This window comes from Rattus norvegicus, chromosome 20 (genome assembly GCF_021556685.1).
Source record: "Rattus norvegicus strain SHRSP/BbbUtx chromosome 20, alternate assembly SHRSP_T2T, whole genome shotgun sequence".
Taxonomy (NCBI): Eukaryota; Metazoa; Chordata; class Mammalia; order Rodentia; family Muridae; genus Rattus; species Rattus norvegicus.
In genome coordinates this window covers 9,833,982-9,851,380 of record NC_141553.1, presented here as the reverse complement: position 1 = coordinate 9,851,380, position 17,399 = coordinate 9,833,982, and the positions used below count along the sequence as shown (strand labels likewise).

Here is a 17,399-nt window from a genome sequence, read left to right as displayed (position 1 = left end):
AAAGGGACTATTTTCCCTAAAAAGTCTGGGTAAAGCGGATGCTGTTGTGCGCCCTCCCCGCACATGCCATTCCGCACTTCCTGTAAGTCATCGTGCTGAAGAGAACTACAGGGTCCTACTCTCAAAGCCTAACGTCGCCTCCAAGGCCCCGTGGCAGCAGGCACAGACCTGCAGGAAACTTTCAGATTCAACTTTGCTTAAGAGCAGGAGACTCACATCCAGCAAACAAGAGAAGCCAGAACTGTGTTTGCTGCAAAAACTTAAGGGTTTGCACTACCCTGGAGCAGACTTGGCTCGGCGCGCCATCTAGTGGTAGTACTGGAGAGTTGCAGGTTGGACCAGGTAGTGGGTTAAAGCTCAAAGGTTCGCCATTGTACATCTATATGCTGAGCTGTAAAGTGAGTCCCCCCCCACCCCCATCCTCCCGAGGCCCCGTGAGTGCTAAGTGAGGAAATGTCTGCCATCCCCCTCCACCAACAGGAGACACGACTGTTCATCTGTGGACTGGAGTCTCCAGAACTCTGAAGTTTGTCCTCACAGCTAGCACGGCCTGCCATTGAGACTGTGTGGCTGAGGTGAAGTGTGAGGGAGCTGCCTGGTCCTGGGCTCAGTACCTGGGTTTTCCAAGATTTTTATTTCTCTCAATAACAGTGGAAGATGGACGGATGGCGCCGGGCGGTGGTGGGGGTGGGGAGCCTCACCTCGGCATCTCCCTGGAGTGCCTGCCTCGTGAACTGAGCCACACGGGGGAGCCACTCGGGGGAAGCCACACGGGGAAGCAACAAGGCAAACCACTTCAGTGCCAGGAAAAATTTATTGCTCAAGGTCAGCTAGCCACGAAGACTCCCGGTTGTCATTCTCACCCCCAAGACTATGCAAGGAGTCGAAAGACTCATTTCCCCAAATGGTCTGAGTAAGTGACAGTCACACTCGACATAAGTAAGTGTATTAATTAAAAGCTAGAATGCCATTATGATCCTAATCTCATTAGGGAGAACGCTATGGCCTCAGGTGTAAACTGCGTAACCAATCCTGGTCTCTCATCAAATCAACAAAGCAAGGACCTGTTAGCATGGGTATGCACCTCCCCAAGTGGGGAAACAAAACAAACAAACAAACAAAAAAATCACACCTTCCTCTTCATGGAATTAAATGGGAAAATGGCCACGGGTGCACTGGGAAACCTGCAAGAGTGGTACATACACAGCATGTGACTGAGACTCATTAGAAAGCTTCCTGTATCCAACCTAGGTCGTCTGCATGTGGATAAGGAGAGGAGAATTAGCGTTGTCTGTGTATGGGGAGTTTAGTGTATGGGGAGTTTAGTGGGTGGATCCGCTCGTGAGTGAACCTCACAGGCACTGGGGATGGTCTGTGAGGAGGTAGTTGTCAGAGAACGAGGGCCTCGGGAGCAGCTTGGATGTTATAGCTTGGAAGACTGTGGTAACTGGGGCCGTGTTTGTGCTGGGTTTGAGGATGAAGGCCCCTCCGGTGTTCTGCCCTCATATTCAGCAGGCCTGTCACCAGTCTGCTGGCTGGTACTTGGTGTCTTCAGGCTCTCGGGGGCAGACAGAGGTTTGCTGGCATTGAAAGGTCTCATCCCCAAGTGTCGGTACAACACCGTACAGAGTTGGACTCCTGTCAATGTTCGATGAGTTAGCCACTGGACCTTATTTACAGGGTGCTCTGTGTGGGGAAGGCGGAAACGGGGGTCAGTCCACAGGAAGGAAGAAAGGAGTTAACCCTAGCCCTAACCCCCACCGCCAACCCCCCAATGTGTCCTCAGGTTCTGCAGCCATAAATCCACCAACCAGACATCAAAACATTTTTTTTTTTTAAAATAGAGGCTGGAGAGTTGGTTCAGTGGTTAGGATCACTTGTTCTTCTTGCAAAGGACCTGGGTTCAATTCCCAGCACCCACGTGGAGGCTTGCCACTTCCCTGGGCACTAGGCATGCATGTGGTACACAGACATACATGCAGACAGAACACTCGTATGAATAAAAAAGTCTTAAAAATAACGTGTCCCTGGATCTTTATGGCTCACTGACGAAAGGAACTTGGTGCCAAGTCTGAAGACTGGAGATCAATCCCTGGGACCCAACATGGAAAGAGAAAAACCAATTCCTGTGACTGGTCTTCTGATCCCCACTTCCCCCTGACACACATCCACACTGTCCAAATAAATTAATAAAAAAGGACTGTAACTTGTCTGCTCCAAACACGGACAGACTTTTCTGGCCATTACTGGCTTATTACTCAAGTGACACAGTGTGGTGATCACGCAGCATGGCCGCTGTGTGAGCTTTCTTGATCCAGCACGAGGTGGTTTGAGAAGTATCTAGGATGCACTATATGCACACACTGCCCTCTGTGGGAACAAACTATACTCCCCTAAAAGCCAGTACGGCTGACAACGTCACAGCCGAAGACCTCCCATTTCACTCATCAGTGCTGGCCATAGTGTTGTGGTTGACATCCTGGGCTACCAGGGTCACTGCACCCTCTCTGGCTCCCTGGGACCATGGGGTGTAAATGACGGAACTCTTTGCCAACCTGCAATTGGTCCCTGCTCCCTTGATGGCTTCTCTCCTTTGGGAAGGAGAGGTTTCTCAGTTACAGACCGACCCCTTGCCAAGCCCACTTCTGCCATCTCCACAGGTGACAGGGGCAGGACGTGGTGCCGTTCTTACCCATCTCCCAGGCGGCTGGGCCTCCTACTGAGAGAACACTTGGTAGCTGAAGTCGTCAGACTGGATTCGAAGATTGTATTTCTGCTTTACCCTCTGGTAACGCAAGATCAGAAGGGTTGCGGCCCCTGCCACCACCACAAGCACAGCTGCTGCTATGAGAATGATGTAACCAGTCCCCAGGCCTGGCTTTGTACATGCCTGTGCACCTGTGGGCGAGATAGGGACCTGGGTCAGGGGAATCATGTGTCTGTGGTTGGCACCTTGGCCCAGAAACGGTGAAGTGGCAAGAAACAAAAGATGTACTTAGATTTCGGGAAAGGGTTGGGGTTGAGGGAAGGGGTAGGCTCTGAGGTACTCAATCACCATTTCTTTTTTTCTTTTTCTTTTTCTTTTTTTTTTTTTTGGTTCTTTTTTCCGGAGCTGGGGACCAAACCCAGGGCCTTGCGCTTCCTAGGTAAGCGCTCTACCACTGAGCTAAATCCCCAACCCTAGCTATAAATATTTTTTTTTCCTTTTTCTTTTTTCGGAGCTGGGGACTGAACCCAGGGCCTTGCGATTGCTAGGCAAGCGCTCTACCACTGAGCTAAATCCCCAGCCCCAGCTATAAATATCTTATAAGGGATGGACACTTACAAAACAATTTGTCCAATCCAAGTAGGCAGCTTATATCAGTATCAATGTGGCTCTGAATTCTTTGGGAGTTTTGTGGATTGAGAATTTACTGATAGAAATCTGACTGATAAATTACGAGCCTCTAGAGTTTTGATTTTTTTACTGGGATAAGGGGATTTATGACAGCTAATTTGTGACAGGGGGTGGTTTACTGGGAATGTGACCAGAATTTGTAGCAGAACTGTGAGTTGGGCAGTCGATGCATTGGGGCTAGCCATGGAGGTATCGAGACCACCGGGGCCAGAGGGTCACGAGCATTAGTGTGGGGATAGTGCCTTTTTTATATTTTAAGCTACAGGGGCCCCCATCCAATGAGAACAACTCAGCCTGCAAGCGGGCAGGGTGAAGCTTCTACCCAGAGGTAGGGCTGTAGAGAGCTTGTGGTCCCCTCACAGCTGGAGGGTCAGCCAGCTCCTCATGGGGAGACATGGGGCATGGAGGTAGTAGGGGGGTTACCATGCACATCAGAGGCCAGGGCCTGCCCCAGAGTAACAGCCAAAGTCCGGGAGAGTGTAGATGCCAGAGAATGGAGGGGGAAAATAATCTTTTAATGATGTTTGTACACTGTGATCACGGCAGTCTTGCTCATAGCGAGTGAAACATGGCCCAATATTCATCAGCAGGAGAATGGACAGCCCAGCTGTGACCAGGACACACAGTGGGGTTGATTTTGTCCGTTCAGTTTGGTTTTTGAGATACAGTCTCACACTGAGCTGGCCTGAAATATATCACTGTATAACATTGGTCTCAGCAATCCTCCTGCCTCAGTCTTCCATGTGGTAGGGCTATGGGCAAGAGCCCCACTATGTCCAAGTTATACGACGGACGAGTATCAAGCCACCGAAAGAAGCTGAGCTGTGACGTCTCCTACAATGCCATGTAGGAGACAGCGTTTAAGGGAGTCCTGGAGGGACCTTGCTTAGTGAGACCCATTCATAAAATCTCTCTAGAATAGGCAAAGTGGAGACAGACAGGAGGCTGTCAGTGCTGACCCTAGGGAGGAGGCTGGTGTGGGGTAGGATGGATGCTCCCATACTATCGGAGTTGGGAGAGATGGCTCAGAAGGAACGAGCCCTTCCTGGAAAGAGCATAGAGACCCAATTCAAATTCCCAGAACCCACATAAAGGCTACAGACCTGGACTCCTAGTGCTGTAGGGGTGGAGGCAGGGGGATGGCTGGGGATGGCTGGGGATGGCTGCCCTTGCCTCAAGAGAAATAAGGTAGAGAGTGACAGAAAGGACACTGATGTTCACATCTGGAGGCGCACACACACACATGCCTCACGCTGTAGGAAAAAAGATTCAAGCCGCCAGCCAGCCCTTGGCTTGCCCTCCAGTGGCCTAAGCCCCATAACTGCTTTGTGCCTGAGTGGGACACATTATCAAGGCCATCGGTAACAGAGATCACGGATGGACCCCAACTATGCTCACACCCCCCACCCACTCCACCTTTATTATACCTGAAAGGTCTGGTTAGGAAAGAGCCTTGGTAGCCTGTAGCACTCAAATCACATTTCCCTTCCCCACGGGACTTCTGGACCCCACTGTGGATACTGTGCTGTCTTCTAGGAGGTGGCCCCGAGGGTGTTGCTGTCGGCCAGTTGCCCCACGGTGGTCCTGAGGTTCCCTTTGGGCCACTTAAGACAAGGAGCTTCAACCGGACAACACTGTTGTCTAGACATGCTGGGGCGGGGTACCAACCCCTAGCTACAACTCTGTAACTTCCCCAGGAGCGTGTGTCTCCCCCCAACCCCCTGCCTGGTCAGTTACCAGATTTTATATTTAGCCAGTTGCACAAATTAGGGACTCTCAAAGGACCTATATTACACACTAGGTTTAACCCTGGGAGGTAGACAGGGCAATTTGCTCTAACTGCAACCTTATGAAGGAGAACCAAGGTTCCTGACACACAGTGGATGGAGGAAGAGAAGTCTGTCTGTTTGTATGTATGCAAATGTGATGGATATACGATGGGTGGTAGATGGATAGATGAACGTGTAAATGGATGGATTAGTGAAGATTAAATACATCCACGAATGGTTATAAATGGATACATTGATGATGGTAAATAGATCGATGGAAGATGAACAGAGGATGCATGGACAGATAACCGGTAGTGGGTAGAATCGATATTACAAAGACCACACAGCTCAGGCAGCGGCCTAGGATCAGGTCTACTATCCCAGTCCAATGCCTCTCACTCTTGACATTCCCCCAACATCCATGAATGAAGGAAGAGGTTTCACTTCTATTAATGAGAGCCCAATACACATATACTCTTTCTTATTGCGGTCCCAGGTCGACCAGTTCTCTACAGCAATTTACGAGGATGAGGAGTTGAGAAACACCATGTGGTTCCTGAACCTAGGCCAGCAGTTACCTGAGGACCCTCACCCGGGTCTCAGACCCTAGGTTAGCAATCATTTGTGGACCTCCACCTGGGTCTGGCACACTCTTGGGTCTGTGACTGTGACTGTGACTGTGACTGTGACTGTGACTGTGACTGTGACTGTGTGTGTGTGTGTGTGTGTGTGTGTGTGTGTGTGTGTGTAGGGGTTCTTGGCAATGGTGCCTAAGCCTTGATCTTCCCAATGCTTGGATGAAAAGCAAGGGTTGAGAAACGCCAGCCAGGTCCTGCCCGCTCACTTATCAGAAACCCAGCTCCACCTGGACCTGAATACCCCGGGAGTTGTTGCACAAGAAAACACAGAGGCACAAGATCATCAGGGTTAGGAGAAAAAAAAATAATCAAAAAATAACTTGAGCATCGAGAAAGCTTAAATCTCTTTCTGGCAGAGACAGGAGATGACATTGGGGAACAAGGAAGAAGTAGTCATGGATGGCATAGGATGGCCCTTTAGGAGGCTCCAGTGAGTTCTTTCCTCTCTCACAGGCCGGAATTGACCTCCCCAGCCATATTCAGCTGCCCAGGAGGTTGGAAGCTGTGGTTTTGACTCCAGGCTGCCATGTGTCTGCTAAAACCTGAAAACTGAAACTTCTCCTGCACAGAGGAGACAGAAACTAGGAGGCATCTAGAAACTTCCGTCTCAGCACCCAAAGCACACAGCTTCCCTACCTCTTCCAAATAATTAGACTATATAGAGGAGGAAAATACGTTTGGAAAGTTGATCCTGAAAATACATTATTAATATAGTCTTCTGATAGGCATTTATACTCAGGGCAACTGAAGGTACTCTTTGTCCATCCTCTGAATTAAACAGCTTTCCCATGTAAATATGCAATTACACGTGTGTGCACACGCAAGTGCATGGACATGCACGGATGCATGCATGCGTGCACAAACACATGAAACAAACACAGATGGACATACTACTCCAGTTGTCTGTTCACAGCCTGGGCTTTTCCTCTTTGCATCCACTTAACAGGTTTACTCAGGGTCAAAGACCTTCTCCGCTTCCTTGGACTCCCACCACAGCATCTTACAACTCAATGCTCTGGACGTCTGGGAGCTAGGATTCTTCCCCACAGCATGGCCACAGAAGGCAATCTCACCTCTCAGGGTGGCCAAGAGGGACAAATCTTGCTCTCTAACTCCACACGAGCAACATTAAAAGTCTTGAGGCAAATTTTAGTCCCTGCTGTGAGTCTTTTAGTATAAAAAAAAAAATCTTTAAATCCCCATATTTCAAACAGGCACTGTGCAAGTTGGGCTGGAAGAGTTTCCTTGCCGTTGAAACCCAGAGGACTAACCTTCAGACCGATGGAGGGGCCCCCAGGTCATCTGGTGTATGGCTTCACTGCTTCTCAATAACCGGAAGTCATTGCAGTTCTGGTTTGAAAAGAGAAACCTCACTTCAGTCTCATGGTTCTTTCAGGGCGTAAACTCCCTGCCTTCTCCATCTGACCCTGATTGTTTGGGCCTCTAGAACAGGGTGTTGAGCCATTGTGGGTGAGTCTAGATGTGGGAGCAGGGGAGCCTTAACAGTGGACTCCGGTAGGACAACCGCCTGTCTTAGGGTTTCCGTGGCCGTGATGAAACACCAGGGGCAGATGCAACTTGCAGAAAAAAAAAAGTTTGTCTGCTTGACATATCTTGGGTCACAGTCCCAAGAATGAAAGCATGAGCCAAAGCAGAGGCCACGGAGGGACGCTGCCTATTGGCTTGTTCCCTGAGGCTTGCTCAACCTGCTTATACAATCCAGACCACATGTCCCAGGGTGCACCGGCGGCAGTGGGCTGGGCCCACATCAATCATGAATCAAGCAAATGTCCTACAGAGTTGTGTACAAGGAAATCAGATGCAGGCATTGCCCTCTTCTAAATCACTCTAGTTTGTATCGACTTGTTTTCTAACCCCAACCATCTTAGTTAGGGTTTCTATCGCTGCGGCAAAACGCCATGACCAAAAGCAACTTGCGAAGAAAAGGGTCTATTGCGCTTACATACCCAGAGTCACAGTTCGCTGACGGAAGCCAGAGCGTGACCTCAAACCAAACAGGAACCAGGAGCCAGGGGTTGATACAGAGGCAGCGGAGGAGCACCGCTCACTGGCATGCTCCCCTTGGCGTCTTCAGCGGGCATTCTTATAGAACCCAGGACTGCCAGCCTCTGTAAAGCCCCACCCACAGTGGGTGGAGCCCTCCCCCATCCATCACTAATTAAGAAAATGCCCTCCAGGCTGGCCCATTGCCTGATCCCTCAGAGGCGTTTTTTTCTCAGTTGAGGTTCTCTCTCAGATTACTCTAGCCTGTGTCAAGTTTACACAAAACTGGCCAGGTGCCCTTATTTGAAAAGATGAGCAGGTCGAGATGAACTCTAAACCCTCGGAGGTGAGACCAACTAAGAAAAGGGATCCGGGCAGGTAAAAAGAAAGAGCTTCTACAAGTCAGGGAATGGCGAGGCCACAAGGGCAAGGCCAATGGTAGAGTCCCCTGTGCCGTTCGGGACCCAGCCTGCCAATGCTGTGAATTCCTGGCTCACTCCATAGTGAGTTTCTAATACTTTAATGGCCTAGTTGTAGTGGCTTTGGAACCGGATGGAAAGCCTACTGTAACGGGACTGGGTGGGGGAGGGGAGTGAGGTCAAGGACAACATTGCTATAACCACTAGCCCTGTGCCTCTGAGGACTCCATGGCTCCAGGCACGAACTGGAACATTCCCCTACAATGAGTGTCTTGGGGAGTCAGCTGTACCCACAGGAGAAGCCGCTGTGTGAGAAAGCAGGATGGCTAAACTATCCGGCACTGTGTCTCTTAGCCACACCCTGCTAATTTCCGAAGGCCTTGGAAAGACCCCAAAGTCCGCATCTGTCACTGTTGGAGGTGGGTACAGTAGCAAGCATGTCTCCCAAAGGAGGGACACACATAGTCTGATGAAGAAGCAAATTATTCCTAAACTCCAGGTAAACGCTGGGCACAAGAAGAGAAAGAGTTGCTATGGAGGCCGAGAGCTGCTGATGCTCTTCTCATTTCCCCAAAATGGTATTAGGTTAAGGTATTGTTTCACACTTAAGCTTCAAAGTCATTGGCGGGGAATGCTACCACAGTTGATTGGGGTGGGCTGGTTAGTTTTGTTGTCAACTTGACACACCTGGCAGGAGAGAACCTCAACTGAAGGCTCGCCTTGATTGGATCGGCCTGTGGGCAGGTCTGTGGGACAGTTTCTTTGTTGCTATTTAATGTAGGAAGGCCCAGTTCACTGTGGGCGGTGCCATTCCTAGGTCTGAGCAAGCCAGGGGCAGCAAGCTAGTAAGAAGCAATCCTCCACCATTATTTGAGTTCCTGAGTTGGCTTCTTTTTTTTTTTTGGTTCTTTTTTTTTCGGAGCTGGGAACCGAACCCAGGGCCTTGCGCTTCCTAGGCAAGCGCTCTACCACTGAGCTAAATCCCCAACCCCCGAGTTGGCTTCTTTTGATGATGAGTTATTACCTATAAATTAAAATAAATCTTTTCCTCCTAAAGTTTCTATTGGTCACAAATTTTATCCCAACAATAGAAAACAAACTAGAACAGAAAGCTCAAGTATAGCTTCAAGAGGTCTGAAGGGAAGAAGAAGGGACGGGAGAGGGTAATGGTATGTGTGTATGTGTGTATGTATACACATATATGTTTGTATATATGTATAAATGTATGTATGCATATATGTTTGTATATATGTGTGTGTACATGTATACTTTATATATGTATATATGTGTATGTTGCATTGTGTTTGATATATATGTGTATGTATGCTTATGTATATATATGTATATGTGTATGTATGTGTTTTGTATTATGTATGTGTGCAGGTGTATGTATATATGTGTGTGTGATGTGTCTAAGTGTATGTGTATAGGGTGTGTATGTGCATGCAAGTGTTTCTATATGTATGTATATGTTTGCATGTATATGTTTGTGTGGTATGTCTGAGTATATGTGTGTATGGTATATATGTGCATGTGTATATTTATACATATACATGTGTGTGAATGTATGTAAATGTATATGTGCATGTAGTTGTATGTGTATATATGGTATGTATGTGTGTATGTGTGATGCAAGCAGAAAACTGGACCATGTGGGGAGGAAGGGGAGATGGGCAAATAAGACCAAAGCATAACAATAAATAATATGAAAATGCCACCATGACACTCATTTCTTTGCCTGCCGACTAACATGTTAACAACAGAAACCCAGGAAGAACATGCTCGGCCTGAATGAACACACCTAAAACATGCCACTCCCTGTCCCGGCCCCTCCCTCTAAGCTTCACGCTTCTGAACATTCTCATGCATGGGGCCGCTCCTCTACCAAGCAGGAAAGCCCCTCCTCCCCAGGCACATGGAAGAAGGAACCAGCACTTACTATTCTGCAGGAGTTCCTGGGGTTCTCCATGCACACTCTCAGCTTGCAGTGCAGGTAGACGATGGAGTTGTTGATGAAGGAGAAGATTCTCAGCTTGAACTGGGCCTTGCTGGAGTTGCCGTTCTGGATCACGCTGGTGTAGGTGTTGGGAACGGGGCAGCTGAGGGACGGAACCTTAAGTCAGTTGGTTTCCCGGTTGCCGCTCAGGCACTGTTCTTGTGAGCACCCGCCTCCCACAGGCATCCTATAGCCTCCTTGGAAGTCTCACCCGCTGCTGCCTCATCCAGCCCCAGATCACTCAGAGTTCGCCTGGATTCCAAGGGGTTCAAATAGGCAAGGGGGCTGGGCAAGGCGGCGTGGCCTCTAACCTGTTATTGATGAAGCCGAAGGTGACGGGGTCCTTGGCGTTGCTGGAGGGGGTGGCCCAGCACTCAGTCAACACGACCTTCAGATTGCTCTTCTGCCTGTGAAGCTCCACCTCGATCTTGATCTCATCGCTGGCGGACACGCTATAGTTCTGGGGTATGGGAGAATCGCCAATGAACAGCTGCATTTCCGTGACAAAATTGCCGGTACCATGGAGGTCTTCGATGACGGTGTAGACCCTGAAGGGGAGAGGCTCTGAGAAACCTGCTCTATGCAGTCCTTTCTTCCAGTACCCCTGCCCCCCTACCAAAGGGGATTCTGGGGAGGCACAGAAGTCAAGGAAGACTCCCAGGTGACAAGAGGCGGCGGCAAGGAGCTGACTCCTCTCTTTGTGGGAGGCTGCCCTAGAGAGAGGGTGGCCATGACGGAGGTCGTGGGTCTGAGGAGCTGGGGGCTGCTGCCTAGGAACTGTTCATCCTAGCTGACTGGCCACAGAGAAGGAATTTGGTCTTCTCTACTTACCCCTACAAAGGATTGGAGACAGAAATGGGGCGGAGGCTGGCAGTTAGCACAAGTCCTGTCCACTTGTATAGTCAGACTCAAGAAAGCCTTCGGGGGAGACTGCTGCCCCAAAGAGCCTTCAGGCAGAGGTCCTAGAGGGAGCCCCACCCCCACTCACCCCCACTGTGGGGTGTAGCCCGAGGAGGTCAGAAGGTCATTCTGGAAGGCACAGTGGATGGGACTGAGGATCTGCAGGTGGTGGATGACGCCCTCTGGGGACAGGTCGTTCCTCAGCGTGGTCTTCACCACTGTGGTGGTCATGTTCTAAGCACCAACAGATGGGATGGGGATGTAAGTGAACTCCTGGGCCTGAGGGTGCCCCAGCCCCAAATGCAGCTATATTCCAGGGGCTGTAGGATTGTCCCCAGAAGGGGAAAATCCTGACAAGTGTCCCCCCCCCCTCCCCCATGTCACCTGCTGGAGACTTTCATGTTAGGCATTGGTGTTTACCACTCTCTAGTTCCTAACTCACCAGAAGGGCACCAGCCTTCCAATCACATATATGGGCATCATGTGTCCTTGGATCAACCTGTATCTGATCATGCCACGCCGTATCTAATCAACGGTGTTCCCTTTTCTCTCGGCATTCCCCAAACCCAGCTGGACTGACTGCTAAACTATTACACTTGATCTTAGCCAAAAGGCCGAGAAGCGATGACTGCTAAACTATTATATTTGCCTCCTGAGAACAGAGAGGTGTCCCTAACCCTCCATCTGTCAGATCCTGCATCCGGTTCCTGCAAAGAGGTGAAGGACTCTCGAAGAGCAGTCCGGAATGCAGGGATGCAGAGGACACTCGTGTGCTACAGCCACTGGTCTTACGCTTGGCCTCCCAGTGGATGTTCCTTAGACGCGGGAGCTCACGAGGGGCTGCTGGGGCTGTGTTGGGCCCCTCACAGTGGCTGCTCAGTTGTGGGAGGTTTTAGGAAGTGGCCCTTGGGGTGGGGGTGGGGCTCAATGGAGCACTTGGAGCTTAGTATGTGCTGGCGCTCTCTCTCTCTCTCTCCTTCCCTCCCTCTTTCTTTCCTACTTCATCTGCCTTCCCCTATCCCCTCTTTCTCCTCATCTCTCCCCTTCCCCACCCCTATTCTCCCTCCCCTCTCTCCCCTCCCCTTTTCCTCCTCTCCCTCTCTTCTCTCCCTCTTGGCTCCTCCCCCTTTCTGCCTCACCCCACTTCTGGCCACCACCACCACGTGAGCAGCTTTGTTCTACCACACTCTTTAGCCCAGAGCAACAGAGTCAACCAGCCATGGACGGAAACCTCTGAGTGTGAGCTAAAATAAGCCTTTCCCTCCCTTAAGTTGATTTACCTCAGATTATTTTGTCACAGTGACAGAAAGCAGGCTGGCACACGTGAATACTTATACGTATTTATACACACATGTGCACACAGGTACATTTGCACATGCTTAGACATACACATCCATGCACACACATGTTCCCACCTTTCCTACTTCGCCTTTCCATCCTGCTTGGGCAGAGAGGACTCTCTTTAAACCCTGACCCCGGCCAACCCCAGGTCCTTTGCACCAGAAGAGTTCTGCAGTGTGGGTCATGTACCTGCCTTAGGATCCCAGTGTGTCAACTGTGACAGTGTGGGCCTGTCTGACTTCCTCTTTCGGGGTCTCTAGCTTAGAAGTCAGAGGCCCAGGAGTGAAGAGCCCTCCTGTCTCCCTACCAGGTGCAAAACCTCCCCACGCCGAGGTCCCTTCCCGTGGCTCGCAGCCAGGTGCACTCACGCTCTGTAAGAGGGTCCCGCATTGGCCCCAGCCAGTCACCAGGAACACGTGTGTGCTGTTGCTTCTGCTCACGTTGCAGGATGGCTCTCCCAGGTACAGGGAAGCCTCGGGTATGGCCTCCTGCTGCAGAAAGCGCTTCTGGATGGCGATGACCACCATTTCGATCTCACAGGACACACGAACGGCATCCGTCAGGTTCAGTCTGAGGGGCAGGTCCTGGGGTGTGGAGCTGGCATCTGGCACAGGGGTAGGGAGCCGCTCTGAGCCTGGGGTCTGGGCCGCTGCCGGCTCCAGCCATATCAACCCCACAGACAAGGCTACTCTGCTTTCTTTGGTCCTCAAGTGCCATGGATGTGCTGGGCATGAGTGAGCAAGTGACCTGTCCCAGAGTCTCTGAGGCCTATCTCTAAGTAGAGCCCTAAGGTGTCCCCTCAGGAGCCTGTACCCCTTGCTCCCGCCCTGAATCCTTCTTGGCCCCAAACTCACACCTTTGTAACATCCAGGGAGCCCTGGACAGGTGTCCCATGTAGATGTCACCCACACTCCTCTACCACCCATTGCTGCAGACTCCCAAGTTTCAGCCAGTCCTAATTGCATGCTTGTACCCACAAGGGCAGGTGCTGGCTTAGCTGGCCCTAATGGCCAGCTCGAACATGACTTGACCTTCTCCGTATTCTGCTTCCCCTAGGCAAAGCAGGTTTCCTGTATCAGACACTGTTTACTTACATAGATGGTTGTCTCCTTCCCCTGGACACATAGGAAAGAAGAGGGAGGGCCAGGCACACACACACACACACACACACCCTACACATACATACACACATACACACATCCACTCATACACACAAGCGGTACACGCACACACATACATGCACACAAACACACACTACATCACACCAAATACATGCATAACACATACCTTACATGTATATGCATATATACCCAACATACATGGACATGCACACACACAATACACCACACCAAACACATACACAACACATACCCTACATGTATATGCATATACATCCTACATGTATGGACATGTGAATACACACACATGCATATACATGCATACACATGCACACACATACATGCGTGCACATATACATATAGAAAACTTGTCTAGGTCATTAAAAAAATATGCTGACTTCCTTTGGACAAAGGCCCTTTTTTTCTTAGGAATGAGCATCCTTAGGAGTGATGATGAGACTGTGTCTCAGAAAAGGCTTATGAGACTTACCATCACAGGATCTTCCAGAATATTCCACCTGTGAGTTAGGTCTTTCCCCATCACAGCTACACGTAAAAGACCCGAAGGTGTTCGTGCACGTCCCAGGGGCACAGTCATCCTCCCTCATGTCGCATTCATTGTAATCTGAAAAGCATCAAGAGAAAGACAGAAGCCACGATGGACCAGCAAGTGGCCCTGGGGTGGCAGTGCCTTTAGCTGCACAGTTTTGCTGGGACAGCACATGTCAGGAGACAAGGTGGAAAAGTACCCAGACAACAGGCCGCACGAATGTGGCGGGCTCAGGGCAGTCCGTGAGTCTCTTCAGTGTGGGTGGGAGGTGTCGTGGGAGTGGGGAGCCAGGGCTATTCAGCTATGAGACAGGGAAGGGGTCCCCATGGAGCTGAACCCATTCCAGCCCACTGTTACGACCATTGCACAGAACTGGAGCAGCAAAGCACTGAGCCCAGGAGACCTTCCTACACCCCCTTCCTCGTGCTGTCCACCTTTCTGCCCATTTGGTCTGTCACCCCTGCAGAATGGGGGTCTGAAGAGCGAAGAGCGCAGACCACAGAGTCACGGGGTCATGCATTTCCTTCTGGTCTTTACAAAGCAGACTCCAAGGCCGTGGCTGCAGCTCCGTGGTAGCACACTTACCTAGCAGACACACGCATGTCCACATACACACTCACACACATATGCATACACATATGTGCCTGCTCAGCACATACACGTGTATGTATTCACAAGCAACACCCCACTGTATCTCAGCATATGACCTTCCAGCATCTTCCACAGCAACAAACTCATTCATAGGTGGCAACAGCCTCTGGTGTGGAAGGAATTTAGCATACGCCTTAGCCAGACTATCGGCTGTTTCCAATTACTTTGCTTTGGAGCACACTCTGACAATGGCCATCCTTGCATTAGCTATGGTCTAAACTGAGGTCTCTCCTCTCAGGACAAAAGCCCCAGAACGAACTGCCAAGCCAATGAGGAAGATGCTATGGACCACTGACACCCATCACTGCCTTGGTTTCCAAAGAAGGTGAGGAAATCCTATCCCATCAGCCCACTCCACAAGCTTGACAGCACCAACTACCTCGCCATGCTTTGGTAGGATCCACCCTACTCTCAGAGAGAATCTGAGAGCTGGCTTGTTTTAACTTAGTTTTGTTTATGCTATATCTTCCTTTTGCGATCTCCTGGACAAAGGGAGCCATGTCCTCAGTGATCACGTGACTTGCCAGTGACTCATACTGCTTTAGGGTTTTGTCTGCTAGTGTCCTGTGCACCCTGGCCTGTCAGATTCAGTGTTTGTCATCTCTGTGTGGTCTTGCTCTGCACTCAGGCTGTTAACTCTTCATGACGTGGTTGGGGAAGTTTTCTTCTATCATTTCTACAATAGCGACTTCATTCCACTTGACAGGAGGATTGATATTTTTAGGTGATTCGAGTATTGCAGTCTTTTCCTCTGAAAACCTGAGTTTACTGAGGAAATTCTTCTCATTCTTCAAATTAAAAAAAATTCATTCAATTTAAAGTCTTCATCAAAGAAGAAAAGGAAGAGGAAGAGGAGGAGGAAGAAGAGGAAGAGAAACAACAAGAGGAAGAAGATAAAGAAGAGGAAGAAGAGGAAGAGGAAGAGGAGGAGGAAGAAGACTATCTAGGGCTAGGCATGGCGGCATACACTTTTAACCCCAACACTTTGGAGGCAGAGGCAGGTGGATCTCTGTGAATATGAGGGCAGCCTGGTCTACAGAGTGAGTTCCAGGAAAACAAAGGCTAGAGTGAGACCCTGATCCAATAAAATGTATGCGCCAATTATCATTTTTCTTCACTTCTCAGGGAGGAGGAATCTAAATTGCCCATCACTTCCTGCTTTCTTCACCAGGACTTTTTGCTAGGATCCCTGTGGACTTTTCCTGAACAGTCTGACTGTCCAGAACGACCCATTCTAAGCCTGTCAAAGACCCGGGTGACAGGGAAGAGACATCCCCGAGACTTTTGGAAGGTTCAACCCTTCAATTTTTGACACTAATACGGTAACAGAAAGAAAGACAAGGAATCCATGCCATGCTTCAGACAGCTCCTTGGAATCCCCTCGAGGAGGCTCAGAGCACATCTTCCTAACCAAGAGGCACACAGCTGACTTTGACCGGGGCAGATCAACATTGAGCACAGCCCAGCATACCTTGTATAATGGTTTTGCCTCTGACTACCTCCAGCATCGATGTGTTCTGGAAGGCAGAGAGGAAGCCAGCAGACACCTCCCTGACATCCAGGTCTGCTGTCATTAGCAAATTAAACTCCACCACGACGCTGCCATTTGTGATGTTGATGATGTCCACTTGGATCCTGCCCTCGTCCATGTGCTGACGAAGCGTGGCTGGAAGAGAGTCCCGCACCTGTGAGAAACAGGCTTTGTGAGAAGGGCTGCCTGCTGAGGTCACAGCCCTAAGAATAGATAGAGACTCTTCGTATTCTTCCTGGCAGGCTTGTCCAAGGTCCAGTCTCAAATCAGTTCTTGGCCCTTGCAGCCCGGCCCAAATGCCTGTGGGTATTGATGATGCCCAGAAGAGCCCTTTCCCCCTACAAGCAGCCAACAGCTGCAGACAGCTGCCTTTGAGGTGAACAGGGGGCAATGCCAACAGAACCCCACCCATACAGGCCCATAACACAGAAGCTCACAGTGGTAGTTAACAGTCACCTGCTCTTAGCTCAGAGGTAAGCTTAGAGCAGGAGGCTGAGTGAATGAATGGTCCTGAGGAAGAAGACCACCTACTCCCTTTGTTTTTCTAGAGTGTTTCCTTGCCTCTAATGCCTCAGAACATAGCCCCACCCCTACCCCCACCCCACCCCTCTTCTTCCTCTCCACCTGTTCCCAGGCTACTTCTAAAGGGGCTTCTAGTAGCCAGCCCTATCGTAACACACACACATACTTCCTGCTTCTGAAAGCCGTGCTTTTGTCCTCTGTGTTTTAGAGCACAGTCACATGACACAGGCTGCATCATTCTGATCCAGCCCAACACAGTTAAAGGCACATGGTTTTATAATAAGCCTTAACAGTCCATGAGTTTCAAATCACCCTGGAAAGCACCTCCAGGAACTGTCAGAGAAACTGGGGGGCGGGCAGTGCCCCACAGCATGAGTTCCTGGCCCCCTTTTTCCTCCTCTAGGACACCCAAGGCAGAGAGCCCCATTATCCCCCATCAGAGGCTGGGTATCATCACCCCCACCCTTGCCACCTTTGGGTGGCTCAGTCAGACAGCCACTATGATTATCTTGGGGAACTCCTGCTTCTCAACCTCCTCCCCTGATTTCCTTAGATAGATCCGT

At 50.1% G+C, this 17,399-nt stretch overlaps 1 protein-coding gene across 1 annotated transcript in view; it reads right to left on the bottom strand.

Annotated features, from left to right (window-relative positions):
• Positions 1 to 795: 795 nt before the first annotated feature.
• Umodl1 (uromodulin-like 1) overlaps positions 796 to 17,399 on the bottom strand; it is a 59,752-nt gene continuing 43,148 nt past the window's right edge. The window contains 9 exon segments of the mRNA NM_001432035.1: positions 796 to 1,686; positions 2,693 to 2,898; positions 7,076 to 7,154; positions 10,167 to 10,326; positions 10,535 to 10,771; positions 11,212 to 11,357; positions 12,833 to 13,068; positions 14,073 to 14,207; positions 16,255 to 16,468. Coding sequence (NP_001418964.1) covers positions 2,717 to 2,898; positions 7,076 to 7,154; positions 10,167 to 10,326; positions 10,535 to 10,771; positions 11,212 to 11,357; positions 12,833 to 13,068; positions 14,073 to 14,207; positions 16,255 to 16,468 — 1,389 coding nt within the window. The 3' untranslated portion in view covers positions 796 to 1,686; positions 2,693 to 2,716.